This window comes from Erithacus rubecula, assembly GCF_903797595.1.
Source record: "Erithacus rubecula genome assembly, chromosome: 23".
In the NCBI taxonomy this organism is placed as follows: Eukaryota; Metazoa; Chordata; class Aves; order Passeriformes; family Muscicapidae; genus Erithacus; species Erithacus rubecula.
Window position 1 is genome coordinate 4,413,764 of NC_136675.1, and position 15,252 is coordinate 4,429,015.

The window sequence follows — 15,252 nt, forward strand, 5'->3', positions numbered from 1 at the left end:
TTTAAGTGGTTTAAAAGTTTAATTTCAGGCTGTGTGCTGGGCAAATTGTCTTTGAGAGGACCTGGGGGCTCCAGCAGGTCTGTCAGTGGGAACAGCTCCAGGGCTGTCTATGTCCTGTCAGCACAGCCAGTCGAGAGGTTTGCACTGTCACATTTTCTTGGATATTTATAAACTGAAACTTAAAACATTTAGATTGGACATTATGGATAAATTGTTCCCTGTGAGGGTGGAGAGGTCCTGGCACAGGCTGCCCAGAAAAGCTGTAGCTGTCCCTGGATCCCTGAAAGTGTCCAAGGCCAGAATGGACACTGGGGCTTGGATCAATGTGGGACAGTGGAAGGTGTCCCTGCCCAAGATGAGATGGGCTCTAAGGTCCCTTCCAACCCAAACCATTCTTCACATGTGCTGGGGCCGTGCTTGTGCACCAGGATGATCCACACAGGGGCTGGGACAGCGTGTACATGGATGGGAATGCTCCTCACATGGACAGGCATGATGGCACACTCAGGCTGAGATGGTGCACACATGGATTGCTGCTGCAGTCTGGGGGTCCCATGCTGTTCTTCCCGGGGTGCACTGACCTTTCTGGAGAGGCATCCAGCAGGGGACATCCCAAGGGACACAGGCACGACCCTTAGCAGCTCAGAGCTGATTTCAGCTCTAATGATTTCTAGCTCTCCTGTGTAGTCACTCTTCAGGCAATGCAGGGATAAAGCACAGGAGCCTTGTACAGCATTCCACAAAGCCTTTACTATAGCAGAACACTCTGTGAAGGGTGCCAGGAACAAGAGCTGCCCCGAACTGGGGAGAAACAGGATTATATGGGGAAGGCACGGGGCAGGGTGGAGCAACAGGACAAATGGAAAACAAGGGAGAGACCAACAGGGTACAGGCTGTTAACATAAAGAAACAGAGCACGGTGAGGGGTAGCTTTCTTCTCCATCAACTCTAAGCGGCCTCGTTTGGGAGGTAAATCTCTGAGGAGTGTTTTAGATGCTTCTGGCCCTCAGGCCTCGCTCCTCCTCAGCGCAGGGTGTTCCTGTGCTGAGGGCTTATTGTCCTCCACAGACTGGGATGATGCGCGCACTCAGATGATGCGGACAGGGATTGATGTGCGCACACGGCCCAGGATGATGCGGACAGGGATCGATGCGCGCACTCAGACCCAGATGATGCGGACAGGGAACGATGCGCGCACTCAGACCCAGATGATGCGGACAGGGATCGATGCGCGCACTCAGACCCAGATGATGCGCGCACTCAGACTGCGACGATGCGCGCACCCGGCTGGAGGACGATGCGCACGCGCGGCCCGACCGGGCAAGACGGCGCGCTCCGATTGGCCCCGCGGGTGCCCGGCAACGGCGGCGGCGGCGCGGGCAGCGGGAGCGGGAGCGGGAGCGGGCCCGTGCCGGGAACAGCGCTGTACCGGGGAGTGTGGCCGTGCCGGGGCCATGTCGGCGCGAACGCTGCCGCTGCTGTTCCTGAACCTGGGCGGGGAGATGCTCTACATCCTGGACCAGCGGCTGCGCGCCCAGAGCATCCCCGGAGAGAAGGCGCGCAAAGGTGAGCGGCGGGAGCGGGCCGGGCGCGCCTCCCTCCGGTGCCAGCGGAGCGCCCGGGAGCCGCTGCCGGTGTGGGGATGGTGACACTGCCGGTGTGGGGATGGTGGCAATGCCGGTGTGGGGCCGATGGCACTGCCGGTGTGGGGTTGGTGGCAGTGCCGGTGTGGGGATGGCGGCAGTGCCAGTGTGGGGATGGTGACACTGCCGGTGTGGGGATGGTGGCAGTGCCAGTGTGGGGATGGTGACACTGCCGGTGTGGGGATGGTGGCAGTGCCAGTGTGGGGATGGTGACACTGCCGGTGTGGGGATGGTGACACTGCCGGTGTGGGGATGGTGGCAGTGCCAGTGTGGGGATGGTGACACTGCCGGTGTGGGGCCGGTGGCAGTGCCGGTGTGGGGTTGGTGGCAGTGCCGGTGTGGGAATGGCGGCAGTGTCGGTGTGGGTATGGCGGCGCTGCCGGTGTGGGGATGGTGGTGACACTGTCGGTGTGGGGATGGTGACACTGCCGGTGTGGGGATGGTGACACTGCCGGTGTGGGGCCGGTGGCAGTGTCGGTGTGGGGATGGTGGCAGTGCCGGTGTGGGGATGGTGACACTGCCGGTGTGGGGATGGTGGCAGTGCCGGTGCGGGGCTGGTGACACTGCCGGTGTCCCCGGGCCGGGCTCTGCCCCCGATAGCGGCTCAGCTGCTCCCCCGGCCGTGCCGGTTCCCACAGAATGAACCAGGCTGGAAAAGCCCTTTAGGCTCACCTAGCCCAGCCTGTGACCCAGCACCTCCTCATCAGCTCAACCAGGGCACTGTGCATGCCCAGTCCCTTTTAAACGCATCCAGAGATGGTGACTCCACCAGGGGGGCAGACGATTCCATTGCCCATTCACTCTTTCAGTGAAGATTTTTTTTTTCTAATTTAAACTTCCCTTGGCGCAGCTTAAGGCTGTGTCCTCTCCTGTCACATGTCGCACCAGGACACTCAGGGACATGCTGTGCTGTCACCAGAGGATGCTGTGAACTGACAGCATCACTGCTGGCCCGGGCCACGAGTTTCTTTGGGATTTCAGGGCTCCATCCCAGTAATTACCAGAGTAATTATCACAGAAATCAACCCTCAGCGTTGTGTGGTCCCCACTGGGAAGCACAGCCCGTTGGGTTGATCAGCTCGCTGAGTTCCTGTGGTAAGAACAGCCCAAAGGTGTTGCTGAGATTGGTTTGGGAGGGTCTCACACACAAGGGGAACGTGGAGCCCGTGTCGGTGTTTCTGTGCTCAGTTTGGGGGCTAAAGCTTCAGAAATGCACTTTTGGAATCAGGATTTGGTTATGTCAGCCCAGTTCTGGGCTGTTTGGGGCTGGCCAGGTTGCTTTGCAATGGGAAGGAGTTTCCAGGAATAAATTTGTAAATCTTGTGCAGACACAGCATGGTCAATTGGATGAAATTCAAATATCAGTACAGCTCTTGAAACCCTTGTCTGGTTTTTATACAATCTCATCTGGCCAAAATCCTTGTGCAAACAGAGCCTCGTGCCTTCATGGGGGGCTTGAAACTCCAGCTCACAGCCAAGCACCTCTGTATTTACCACTTCAAATGAAAGCTTTGCTTTACACATCCTTGCACAGGGGATGGGGAATGTGCCTCGGGAAGTTCTGTAATGTTTAAATAAAAAAATCAACTTGGTGTTGTTATCCCTTCTGCCTGTCCTTTATGAAGTGCTAAACAACAAAGAGTTCACTGTGTATTAATTGTATTGTTTAATTATTAATGTGTGTCCTGATGAGGGAATGATCTAACAGAAGTTTACTGCTGTTCATACAGGCACGAGTTTAGGATTTTAGCTAAATTAAATCTTGGTGGAGTATCTCAGCTGGAGAATTGAGCTGTTTCAGTTTGTCCACACATGGATTTTTTTTCTTCTAAAAAACTGTGTTAATTTAACTGATATGTGGTTCATCCACACTGAGGTGTTTGTTGATGCTTAAAGCTGTTCACTCAAATGTTGGTTACTTGTAAGTGCAAAATACAGCTGAAAACTACCCAAGCTCATGCAAAGGGTAAAATTTGATGTGCACTGAAGCAGCAGGATTTTATCCAAGGGGAGGGTGAGGTTCTCATTCAGTGCTGAATGCTGATGAGAAGAGGCAAAAATCCATTAGTTAGCTTTTTCTTTTAAGTTTATTTCTTATTATTTCTTTTCTTCTCCTTGCAACTCCTGTTCTTACATCTTGAACTGCTGTTTTGTTTTATATGCTTCGTGTAGATGAATGGACAGATGTGGACAGGAAACGAGGTACAGTAACTGCTGGCTGCATGCACCAGTCCAACCCCACGTGCACACCTGGGGCTCATCGTGCCTGAACACCTGAGGCTGTTCTGCAGCCTTCAGTCAGTGTCACAAATCAACTGTAACACTCACCTGGTCCTTAAATGCCCTTTTGACTGTAAATCAGTGAAAAAACAGACCATATCTTACAGTCACATGGCCTCAAAAATCAGCTGTTAATTTAAGCAAGACTGTAAATGGATCGAAAGTTTTTATCCTGCTGGTCTTGCCTGCAAAAATGGTATTTGTGTTTCTTTACCACTGTTTTCATGCAAGCATGTAATTGTGTGAGCATTGTGCAGGTTGTTTTTCTGCTTCAATGCAGGAATATTTGGTATATTCCATTGTTCTAAGGTTTTATCTAATTCATTGCTCAGGGTTTGGACAGGTGAACTCCAGGGATGATCCAAGGCATTCCCATCCCAGCTGCTTTGCCCACCTGTGCTGGTGGTCACACCTAGCAGAGTGATCCCAAAGGAGCAGGTGCCCACACTTCAGCCAAGCTCATCCTGACTGGAGCAGTCCTGAGGGTGGGATTGAGTCCCTGGATGCTGCAGGGGAGTGGCCAAGGTGTGAACACCTTTCCCTCTGGAATCTGCCCTGGAACAGGAATCTGCAGCAAGGGCTGTGCTAAGGAATGAGGAAATGAATCACTTGAATCTCAGGGTTTTGCTCAGTGAGCATGAGCAGAACTTGCAGGGTCCTTCTGAGCAGCCCTTTTTAGAGAGGGATCAAGGTTATGATTGATGTTTTGCAAAATAAGCATCATTTTAGTAGGTTTTTATATTTACTGAAGGTAAATGCTGATGTCCTGGAGTTTGCTCCAGCTGTTTTCTTACCATTCTATCCTGTTTCCAAGCACACCCTTTTCTCAGCCTTTCACTCAGCAGTGCAGCAACAGATTCCATCCCATCCCAAACAACAAGGAGCTGCCCAGAGCTGTGACACAGCAAGCCAGGGGTGGCTCTGGGGCATGTCCCTGGCTGACCCATCACTTCTCCTGTGACAGAGAACACTTTGCTGTGCTCAGTGCTCCAGGGGATCTCAGGAGGGTCCTGGAGCTGTCACTGATTGAGCTGTGATGAGGTTCCCTGAGGAACCACAAGCCACACAGGGTGACTGTCCAGAACTCAGAATGTTCCTTCTGCTGGCCCAAACATCCTCCAGGAATCACCAGCATCACCCAGGCACAGCTGCAGTCTCATGCCATGCATCCCAGCCATGCCAGTGACACGTGCTCTTTGTCACCACAGACTTGGCACGGGGAGGTGAAAGCTGCCACCACCCCCAGCTTCAGTCCTGTCCATTGCTGGCTGTGCTGGTTTCCCTCCTCTCATCCCAGTTGATGATCTTCTCTCTCTGCTCAGTTGCTTTTTGTGTTGCTTGTGCCATGTCCCTGGGCCAGTGCTCCTGTGTCACCTGCCATGGCCACTCCAGGGCCCCCCTGAGACCTTTCTGTGTCATTATCAAACATGTGAGAGATTTATTATCAATTTGCCCTTTACCATGATTTTCTTTTTATGTCTTTCTCAGTTCTTTTTATAGCCCACACAAGAGGTTTTAATTTCAGAAGATAATTTATATCTGTGGTTCACACAGACCTTTGATTCTGTTGAAAAATCAGTGTACTGGGAGCTGTCTCCTGGTGGTTTGGGTTGTTTATGACTCTCCAAACACAGAAGAAGTCTTTGTCAGGGCAGCACACACAAGCAGCCTTAAAAATATTTTCCTTAATAGCAATATAAAGCAGTTCTTATTTTTGTCATAATTGATTCCCTGCAAAATTAACTAAATACTAATATCTACTAGTACTAATATATTTTATTTTCTCCACAAAAAATAGGGGATTTCTGCCTGAGATTACAAGTAGGGATTGTTTTATTGCCAGTTTATTTGAAAGGAAGGGAGGAAGGAGGAACTTTTTTCCTGTTTGTAATTAGGTGTATTCATAGTCCAGAGTGCTCAGGAGCTGAGACCTGTCTGTGGTTTTGGGAGTTTTAATCCAGGACTGTCAGGTTCAGCACTGGGGCTGCTGAGCTGTGTGTGACCAGTGCATGAGGAACCTGTAACCAGCAGGTTTAGAGAGGAATCACTGCTCTGTCCTCTGCCCTGGGAACACAGCTCTGCCTGCCCAGGCTCCCAGCAGTCCCCAGGGATTTATCCTCTAGGAAGAGATGAAGTGACAGGGAAATTACCTTTGTTCTATCTGTTGGTGTGGGATAGGTGTGAAAAGCCAGGTGTCTGACCCCCCCCAGGGAATCATTAGGGCAATAATTCAAACCACTGGTCACTACCATTCTCTGCATGTTTGCTTTTTCTTTTTCCTTTTTTATTTTTTTTTTTTATTATTTATTCTGAGATTTTTCTAATCCACAAGAATTGTCTGGCATTATGAGCTTCCTAACAGTCATCTGCTTAGGAAAATCCATGCTTGTACAGTAATCTGTGACCTGATGTATTAATTTACCTTTATAATAGAGGAATAAATGTTTATTGATGATAACTCTTTAGAGTGTATCAGGGAGATAATAAAAATCCAGCACAAAAGCTCAGATGCTGCATCTGCCTGAACCACTGCACAATGTTTTCCATCTTGTTTGCATTAAAAGCTCACTAAGCAGAGCACAGCCCTCACACTCAGCACTCCTGAGCTCTAAGAATTCTTCAGTAATAAAACAGTTCCATGGCTAAGTTCACAAATTTAAAAAATTAACTAGAAGTAAGGAAGTTTGGAGTTCTGCATTTGACACTCCAAGGCCTGCAGGTGTTTCAGCTGTGAGAGCCCTGAATGGGTTGATATTAATCCCAGGGATATAAATGCTTTATTAAATACCTGCCAGTGTTAATCCATTTGGAAAAAAAGATTACAGAGAGCCCTGCAGGAGCTTCTGTTGAGAAGTTAAAAAATAGACTGATGGTGTCAGAGGGTGTCAAGGAGCAGGCACAGCCAGGCAGCTGCAATCTGCAGAGATCTACCACAGTGCAAAACACTCTCCTTAGGAAGCAGAACTGCAGCTTTTTTAGATAATAACACATCAGAACAATATTATTTAGAAGTGAAAAGTGCCAACTGTAGCTGTAAAACCAGGGCAACAAAGCCAGCCTTATTCCCACTGGGAAACAGGGACTGCTGCCTTCAGCTCAGGTGGCATTTGTGCCCTGGGGGACATCAGCTGGCTCAACTGAGGCAGTTCTGGAGCAAACCACAGAGCCTCTTTGTTTTTGCAGTTATGAATGACATCATCAGCACCATGTTCAACCAAAAATTCATGGAGGAGCTGTTCAAACCCCAGGATCTGTACTCCAAGAAAGCGCTGCGCACCGTGTACGACCGGCTGGCTCACGCCTCCATCATGAGACTGAACCAGGCCAGCATGGACAAGGTAACACAGCCCTGCTGCCCAGCTGCCTCTGCTGCACTCCCCAGCTGCCTCTCAGCAGTTTCTGTTGCAATATTTAACCCTTGGCTTTACCATTTTGAAGCATTTGGGAACAGCTTTCCTTGTGAAAATGGTTCTCGGCTGAGAAAATCCGTGGTGGTGTCAGCTGCTTCAGAACTGAGTGTTTCTGCTTGAAAAGAAATGTTTGATTTGAATAAGTTCACTAAGCATTCCTTTAGTTTATTAGTTGTTTTCATACATATTAAAAAGATACACATCTATGGTATATGGGTTTGGATAAATGTCTGTAATTCTGTACTGACACCCACTCTCTTGCAGCTGCAGGTGTTAGAGTTATTGCCTGCAAACAGTGTGTCCACAGCCAATTTAGGAAAAAATTGGAGGAATGGTAGGATTAGCAGAGAGCCCTCCACCTAGGTGCTGAAATTCACAGAATGATGAGATTGGAAAAGCTCTCCAAGAGCATAGAGACCAATGTGTACCAAATTCCCACCTTGTCTCCAGCTCAGAGCACTGAGATCCACATCCAGTCATTCCTTGGGCACCTCCAGGGATGGGGGCTTCACCACCTCCCTGGGCAGCCCCTTCCAATGTTTAATCAACATTTCCATGCAGAAATTATTCTTGATATCCAACATGACCATCCCCTGGCACAGCCTGAGGCCATTCCTTCTCCTCCTGTCCCTGTTCCTTGGAGCAGAGCCTGACCCACCCTGGCTGCCCCCTCCTGTCAGAGAGTTGTGCAGAGCCAGAAGGTCCCCCCTGAGCCTCTTTTCCTCCAGTCTGAGCCCCCTCTTCTGCTTCAGGTGCTCCAGCCCCTTCCCCAGCTCCTTCTCTAGACACCCTCCAGACCCTCAAAGTCTTTTGCACTGAGGGGCTGAGAACTGACCCAGCACTGGAGGTGTGACCTCACTGAGCACTGGTGACACTGGGGACCCAGCAGGAAGGCTGGGGATGGGACTGCAGAGGTTTTGGTTTTTTTAGGAAACCAAAGCTTTGTTCCTTGTGCCATAGGCAGGTGCTGGCCTGGCTGAATCCCTCTCTCCATGCCAGGGAGGTTTCCTCTGTGGCAGGAGCAATGTTCCCCTGTTCCTTTGCAGCTCTACGACCTCATGACCATGGCCTTCAAGTACCAGGTGCTGCTGTGCCCTCGGCCCAGGGACATTCTGCTGGTCACATTCAACCACCTGGATGCCATCAAGGATTTCATCTCTGACTCCCTTGGCATTCTGAACCAGGTGGATGAGACCTTCCGGAGGCTGATTGAAGTAAGAATCCTCAGCAAAGGGGTGGGACACTCTGGGGATTGATTTTAGTATTATTTTATTGGTTTTTACCTCTCAGAGATTAATTTCTACTTTGGAGAGGGCTGTGAGTCAAGTGATGTTTTTCTACTGGGCCAGTTTAAATCAATATATTGCTTATTCAGCCTGATTTAAGTCTCCACTGATTTCAGCAGAAACTAAATCAGACTTGTAGTCACAGACAATAATTACTGATAATGACCAGCAGCCCCCTTAGAGCATCTCTGCTGCCCCTGCAAGTGGATCAGAATATTCAGCTGTACTTGTTCCTTCTTTCCCTGGGTGGGACATGGAACATCTATAAACCCTTGCATGATGATTTTCCTTTTCCAGACCTACACCTGTCTCTCTGATGGTGAATTCCAGCTCATCAGGCAAACACTTCTCATTTTCTTCCAGGACATGCACATCAGGGTAAGAGCCCAATCCAACTAGGCAGGGAGAATGACAGGGAATTTGGGGCTGGAATACAAAGAGATCTGCTTATAAACACTGCAGGTTTGGGATTGCTGCTTGTGCCTTTCAGTCATCTTGGTGTATTTGTAATTGCACTCAAGTTTCACAAATTGAGCACATATACTGCAATAATGCTGAATAATTCTACAATATGATGAAAAAAAAATCTGTACTAGTGTGATTTGCTGATTGATAAATCTGTTTTTCCTTTTAGAAGAAACTTGAAAGGAAACCTTTCTCTAAACAAATTGGTCACACTCACATGCACAAACAGGACATAATTTTTAATATGATTTTTTTAATGTTAGATCAGTGTGCCCATCCTCTGGACTACAATTCTACATCACTGGCTTTGTAAATACATCCCTGTATACAGACAACAAGAGCTCTGGGAAACCTTTCCCAGTGCAGGCAGAGAGGCTCAAGCTCAGATTTCAGGGAATTTGGATGGGGAGGTCCATGGAGAATTTCCCCAGGGTGTGATGTTTGTGCTGTCCTTTTGCAGGTCTCCCTCTTCCTGAAGGATAAAGTGCAAAACTCCAATGGTCACTTTGTGCTGCCAATCTCAGGGCCTGTCCCATGGGGCACAGAGGTGCCAGGGCTCATCAGGTGAGCTGGTGCTGTGTGTGAGGCTGCTCAGGGAGGAGAATTTCATGCCAGGGGGCTCAGAAATTCAGCTCAAACTGCCATTCCTGTTGCATGGATAGCTGAACCTCCAGTAAATACCATTTAAAGGGCAGGACTTGGAACTAATTCAGCCATCAATGAAATGCTGAGCTGCTTTTGGAGTTTTCTACCCCAGTAAATTAGCTGTTAGCAATTTATCCCATAACAGAGACATTTAGCAATGTACAGAATAGAGTTTTATTCCCCTCATGCTAAATGCAGAGGAGCTAGGTACTAAAATCAGGACTGAAACTGCTAAATGTTTTAATAATGCCTCATTTTAAAGGATATTCAATCACAAAGGAGTGGAAGTTAAAAGAGCTGAGTTCACCACTGCTGGAAATTATGTTACTCCACAAAGAGAAGGATCATTTGAGCTTTATGGAGACAGAGTCCTCAAACTTGGAACAAATATGTAAGTAATTTTTGTTCTATGTAGAAACCTGAACCAAATGCTGATGGATTGTTCAGAAACACATCTTCAGCCTGGCATGGTTTTGGCCTCCTTTGCTATTAATTATCAGGTTGCAATGTAATTTAATGTAACCATAGTTAGGAAATCCTCTTTATTCTCCATATTTGTTTTAATGTACATTTTCCATCCAAAGAGATCTTATGTTCCTTCTCACAGCTTTGTCCCTCACATGCCTTATTGTCTCAATATTGCACCACACTGAGCTGTAACTTCTCATTGCAATTGTTCAATCTTCAGAAAAATATCCTAAAATTGCTGTGCCTCATCCCAGAACAAGCTGTTCTTCCCTGTGTGCTTTCCCTTTAGGTACAGTGTGTCCAGGCCAGTGGAGACACACATGTCAGGATCATCCAAAACCCTGGCATCCCAGGCAAAGGTCAGTGTTGTCCTGTTCCTGTCACTGCTTAAACTGGCCAAATTCTTAGTCTCTAGATATGGGATAAGTTCAGGGAAGCTTTTCAGTTGTTCTCAAAGCCTCATCCAATTCTCCCCAGTCCTTTGAAGCCAGGGGAAGTGCACATTTTCCAAAAGAATCCACATACTCATGCAAGGATGTGTTTGCTTTCATTTTAATCTCCTCAGAAAACAAAAAGTTGGCTTTACAGATTTCTCATCTATCCAGTTTAGCTGGAAAAGTATCTCATGCTATAAATTTAAGCAACCATTTCCAGTATCAAGCTGGTGATTACTGGTTATCTGCACAATCTGTCCCAGGAATAACAGGCAGGTGTGTTTATATCCCTCTGAAGGACATGGATGGAATATCAGAAATATATGAAGGACATATATGGAATATCAAAGCTCCTTGCAGCCCCAATCTCCCAGGTAATGGCCCTTGTTGTTTCCTGCAGGAGAACATAGCCCCCAACCCTTTTGCTAAAGAGGAGCTGAACTTTCTGGCCCGGCTGCTGGGAGGTTTGGACATCCAGAAACCTGCTGGTGGCGAGACGGGATTTCGGCTCAATCTGTTCACAAGCGATGAGGAGGAAGAGTATGCTGGAGTTCTTCTTGCTTTGGGGTTGGGGTGCCCTGTGGAAACCCTAGAGATCAAAGCTGGCTTTTGTTATCCTGCTCCAGGATGTTTCCTGTGATGCAACCTTGCTCCCAATGCCACAGACAGGAATCATTTTAGCAGGATGTTTCTATCTGCTTTTAATCTTGGTACAGGAATATTCCTGCTCTTCTACACTTAACAAAAGTATCCAGGACAGGGATAAGCCTTCAAACTGGGGTGAATACATTAATTTGCCAAGCAGGAACAGAGACATTGTCCAAACTTCATAGAATTCCAGAATGGTTTGGGTTGAAAGGGACCTTAAGGTTCCTCTAATTCTACTCTGCCATGTGAAGGGACACCTTCCAGTAGGCCAGGTTGCTTCAAGCCCCATCCAGTCTGGCCCTGTGAGCATCCTCTGAGCATCATTTGTGCCTACAGGAGCCTTATGAAGTCTGATTTTTATTATTTCTTTATACATCTTCATGGGATTAACCACTCTTTTCATTATTTTAATCAAGACACGCTGCACAGACCAGACCAGAGGAGTTGTCCTACAAGATTATCAACATTGAAGCCACACAGGTACATAACATATTTCATATCACTTGTTCTCACCATCCCTGCCTTGCTAAGGACTGTGTTTCACCCAGAGTAGTGATTTAAAAATACATTTTTTCCCATTTCACTTAAACTCGTAACTAAGTAATATCCAATTTTCTGCCAAGACAGTGGAACTGGTGAATATTTACTAAGAAAACTTGAACCCTGACAAATACCAGAGCAAGTTTTTAGCTGACTTGGGTGTATAAAGGGCACGTTGCAGCCCAGCCCAGCCCAGCCCAGCCCAGCCCCGGTAGCAGCGCGGGGATCCGGCGGGACTGAGCTCGGTGTGTGTCCCGCAGGAGCCGGGGCGGAGGGCGGAGCTGTCCCGCATCCTGGGCGAGCTGGAGGTGGAGGAGCCGCGCCCGGGCAGCGCCGAGAAGGGCGAGGACCTGCTGGCACTGATGGACGGGCTCTGAGCAGGACACACGGACACCGGGACGTGGGGACAGCGGGACACACGGACAGCAGGACACACACACAGAATCCCCGGGTTGGGAGAGACCTTCAAGAGCAGAGTCCAGCCCAGCCCTAACACCTCAACTAGACCACGGCACCACATCCAGTCTTTTTGTAAACACATCCAAAGATGGTGACTCCACCATCTCCCTGGGCAGACCATTCCAGTACTTTATCACTCTTAACATGAAATACTTTTTCCTACTATCCAACCTGTATTTCCTTTGGTGCAGCTTTAGGCTGTGTCCTCTCATTCTGTCAGTGCTGTCTGGAGAAGGAGACCAACCCCACCTGAGCACAGCCACCCTTCAGGGAGTTAAAGAGAGTGACCAGGTCACCCCGAGTCTCCTTTTCTCCAGGCTGAACACCCCCAGCTCCCTCAGCTCCTCACAGGGTTTGTGTTCCAAGCCCCTCACCAGCCTCGTCGCCTCCTCTGGACGCGCTCAAGCGTCTCAAGGTCCTCCCTAAACTGCGGGGACAGAACTGGACACAGCACTCGAGGTGTGGCCTTGGGGATAGCGGGACACTCGGACACCGAGACAATGGGACAGACGGACGTGCGGACACCGCGCGTGCCGCCCCGCCCCTTCCAGCCGTGGGTGGGGCGAGGGGCGGGGCCGCGCGTGCGCGAGGGGCGCGGGCGAGCGCGCGGGAAGCGCCGGTGCGTGAGTGCGTGGGGGGGGGAGAGGGGGGTTACGGGGACATTGCGGGGACCCGGGAGAGGGACAGCGAGTGTGGAGGGGGGGTGAGGGCAGGGAGAGTGCGAGAGGGACACGGAGCACCCCGGTGTGCGTGGAGGGGGGGGCAGGTGTGCCAGGGGGGTGGGCGAGGAGAATGGGAGTGAGTGGGGAGAGGGGCGGCGTGCGGGGAGTGCACGAGGGGCGGTGGGAGTGCAGGTGAATGTGCAGGTAAGCGTGAAAGAGGTCGTGTCCGTGTGACAGGTGATACGTGTGGAGGTGAGAGTGCAAGGGGCGGTGTGTGTGCGTGCAGGTGGGTGTTTGAGGTTTGGTACAGTGTGCAGGGCTTGGTCCGTGTGCAGGGCCATGTTCAGGGGCTGCTCCATGCATAGGTGAGCCTGCAGGGTTCGTCCATGGGCAGGAGTTGGTCCATGGGCAGGTGTTTGTGCAGGGGTTGGTCCTTGGGCAGATGTTTGTGCAGGGGTTGGTCCTTGGGCAGATGAATGTGCAGGGGTTGGTCCGTGGGTAGGGGTTGGTCCTTGGGCAGGTGTTTGTGCAGGGGTTGGTCCATGGGCAGGTGAATGTGCAGGAGTTGGTCCATGGGCAGGTGAATGTGCAAGTATTGGTCCATGGACAGGTGTTTGTGCAGGGGTTGGTCCTTGGGCAGGTGTTTGTGCAGGGGTTGGTCCATGGGCAGGTGTTTGTGCAGGGGTTGGTCCTTGGGCAGGTGTTTGTGCAGGGGTTGGTCCGTGGGCAGGTTGTTGCAGGAATTGGTCCATGGGCAGGTGTTTGTGCAGGGGTTGGTCCGTGGGCAGGTGTTTGTGCAGGGGTTGGTCCGTGGGCAGGTGTTTGTGCAGGAATTGGTCCATGGGCAGGTGTTTGTGCAGGGGTTGGTCCATGGGCAGGTGTTTGTGCAGGGGTTGGTCCGTGGGCAGGTGTTTGTGCAGGGGTTGGTCCTTGGGCAGGTGGGCATGCAGTAGCTGGCCCCCGGCAAGGTTCTGCTCCGTGTGAGGCACAGCGGGCGGGTGTCCCCAGCCCCAGAACGTGCTGTGTCCCCCCGCAGCCGCCATGGAGGTGAGCCACTCGCTGAAGGAGCGCACCATCGCCGAGAACAGCCTGGTGATCCTGCTGCAGGGCCTGTGCGGCCGCGTCACCACCGTGGAGCTGCGCGACGAGAGCGCGGCCGCGGGGCGCGTCACCAGCGTGGACGCCTTCATGAACGTGCGCCTGGCCGAGGTGACCTTCACGGACAGGAAGGGAGCCGTGTCCCACCTGGACGAGCTCTTTGTCACCGGCAGGAACATCCGCTACGTGCACATCCCTGACGAGGTGAACATCCAGGCCACCATCGAGGAGCAGCTGCGGGCCATCCACAGGGTGCGCTACTTCGGGGGCCGAGACAAGGGCCGCAGGGAGTTCCTGCATGCCAAGCACAAGTGAGGACCTGCTGCTGCCACAGCAGCCAGGATGGACCTGAGATGGACATGTCCCTTTGATGGAGTGCCAGCTCCTTCCATGCCAGTCATCCTGCCCAACGCCATCCCCCCAGGAACATTTTCCTCAAGGGACTTGGGGCTCTGCTGTTCCTCCCACCGGTGCCTGCAGAGGAGCAGGACTGTTTTTTGTAGTGAATAACACCACTTAAATGCTCTCTGGTCTCCCTGCTCATTTCCTGTTCCGTTTGCAGCTGCTCATGTCCCTCCTCCAATGGCCAAAGGAGCCTTGACCAGAGCTGCCATCCCACTGCCCCTGGCTCAGCCTTTCCCTGCCCACAGAGCAAAGCATTTGCTTTCACCAGCATGGGTACCCTGGGAGCTGGAGTCACTGGTGCTGAGCTGGGCAGGGGCTGGTTCTGGAACACTGGAGGAGTTCAAGGAGAAGAGAGCAAGATGGAGGGGAGTGAAGATGCAGGGGAAGGGGCAGCACCGTCTGCCCCAAAAAGCAGGAACGTGCTTTACCCAGAACACAGAATGCTGGTACTGCTGCCTCTGCTTCCTGCCCCTCCATCACCATAAACTGCGGTGCTACCAAAGTCTGCAGCCCCCCATAACCTGTTCCCACAGGGACCCCTCGGGACACGGAGCTGTGTGGCCTTTGCGAGTGGAGCTGGGGGCTGAGCCCGGGGGGTGTTTGTTTGCACGGGCCTGGGGCTGGGCAGCAGAGTGGGGGCCCAGCCCGAAGGTTTCCGACCCCGCCGGTTCCAGCCCGGGGCTCAGAGCACGGGGGAGTCCAGTCCGGGGAGTCCCAGTCGGGGGGACACAACCCAGGGGGTCCCAGTGCCGCTGGGCGGGGCTCTGTGGGCGGAGCCATCCCGACAGGCCCCGCCCCTTGGCCAATCA

The 15,252-nt window shown here is 51.1% G+C and overlaps 2 protein-coding genes across 5 annotated transcripts; both read left to right on the forward strand.

Annotated features, from left to right (window-relative positions):
* The first annotated feature begins 1,385 nt into the window (after window positions 1–1,385).
* OSCP1 (organic solute carrier partner 1) lies at window positions 1,386–12,255 on the forward strand. Of its 2 annotated transcripts, XM_079325709.1 has the most exons (11): window positions 1,386–1,566; window positions 3,816–3,845; window positions 7,107–7,261; window positions 8,380–8,547; window positions 8,917–8,997; window positions 9,545–9,648; window positions 9,992–10,120; window positions 10,487–10,556; window positions 11,032–11,171; window positions 11,696–11,759; window positions 12,080–12,255. In XM_079325709.1, exons 1-11 carry the CDS (start codon window positions 1,455–1,457, stop codon window positions 12,194–12,196), a joined length of 1,170 nt encoding a protein of 389 aa, XP_079181835.1. In that variant the 5' UTR covers window positions 1,386–1,454; the 3' UTR covers window positions 12,197–12,255. The 2 variants fall into 2 exon arrangements, with proteins under 2 accessions (XP_079181835.1, XP_079181834.1); XM_079325708.1 differs by lacking the exon at window positions 3,816–3,845 and having other exon boundaries at window positions 1,387–1,566.
* A 596-nt stretch (window positions 12,256–12,851) lies between these two features.
* On the forward strand, window positions 12,852–14,564 carry LSM10 (LSM10, U7 small nuclear RNA associated). 3 transcript variants are annotated; one of them, XM_079325451.1, is made up of 2 exons: window positions 12,852–12,897; window positions 13,977–14,564. In XM_079325451.1, the coding sequence occupies exon 2, from the start codon at window positions 13,982–13,984 to the stop codon at window positions 14,351–14,353; it is 372 nt and encodes a 123-aa protein (XP_079181577.1). In that variant the 5' UTR covers window positions 12,852–12,897; window positions 13,977–13,981; the 3' UTR covers window positions 14,354–14,564. The 3 variants fall into 3 exon arrangements, with proteins under 3 accessions (XP_079181577.1, XP_079181576.1, XP_079181575.1); XM_079325450.1 differs by having other exon boundaries at window positions 12,858–12,901; XM_079325449.1 differs by lacking the exon at window positions 12,852–12,897 and adding an exon at window positions 13,106–13,848 and having other exon boundaries at window positions 13,909–14,564.
* Window positions 14,565–15,252: the final 688 nt, after the last annotated feature.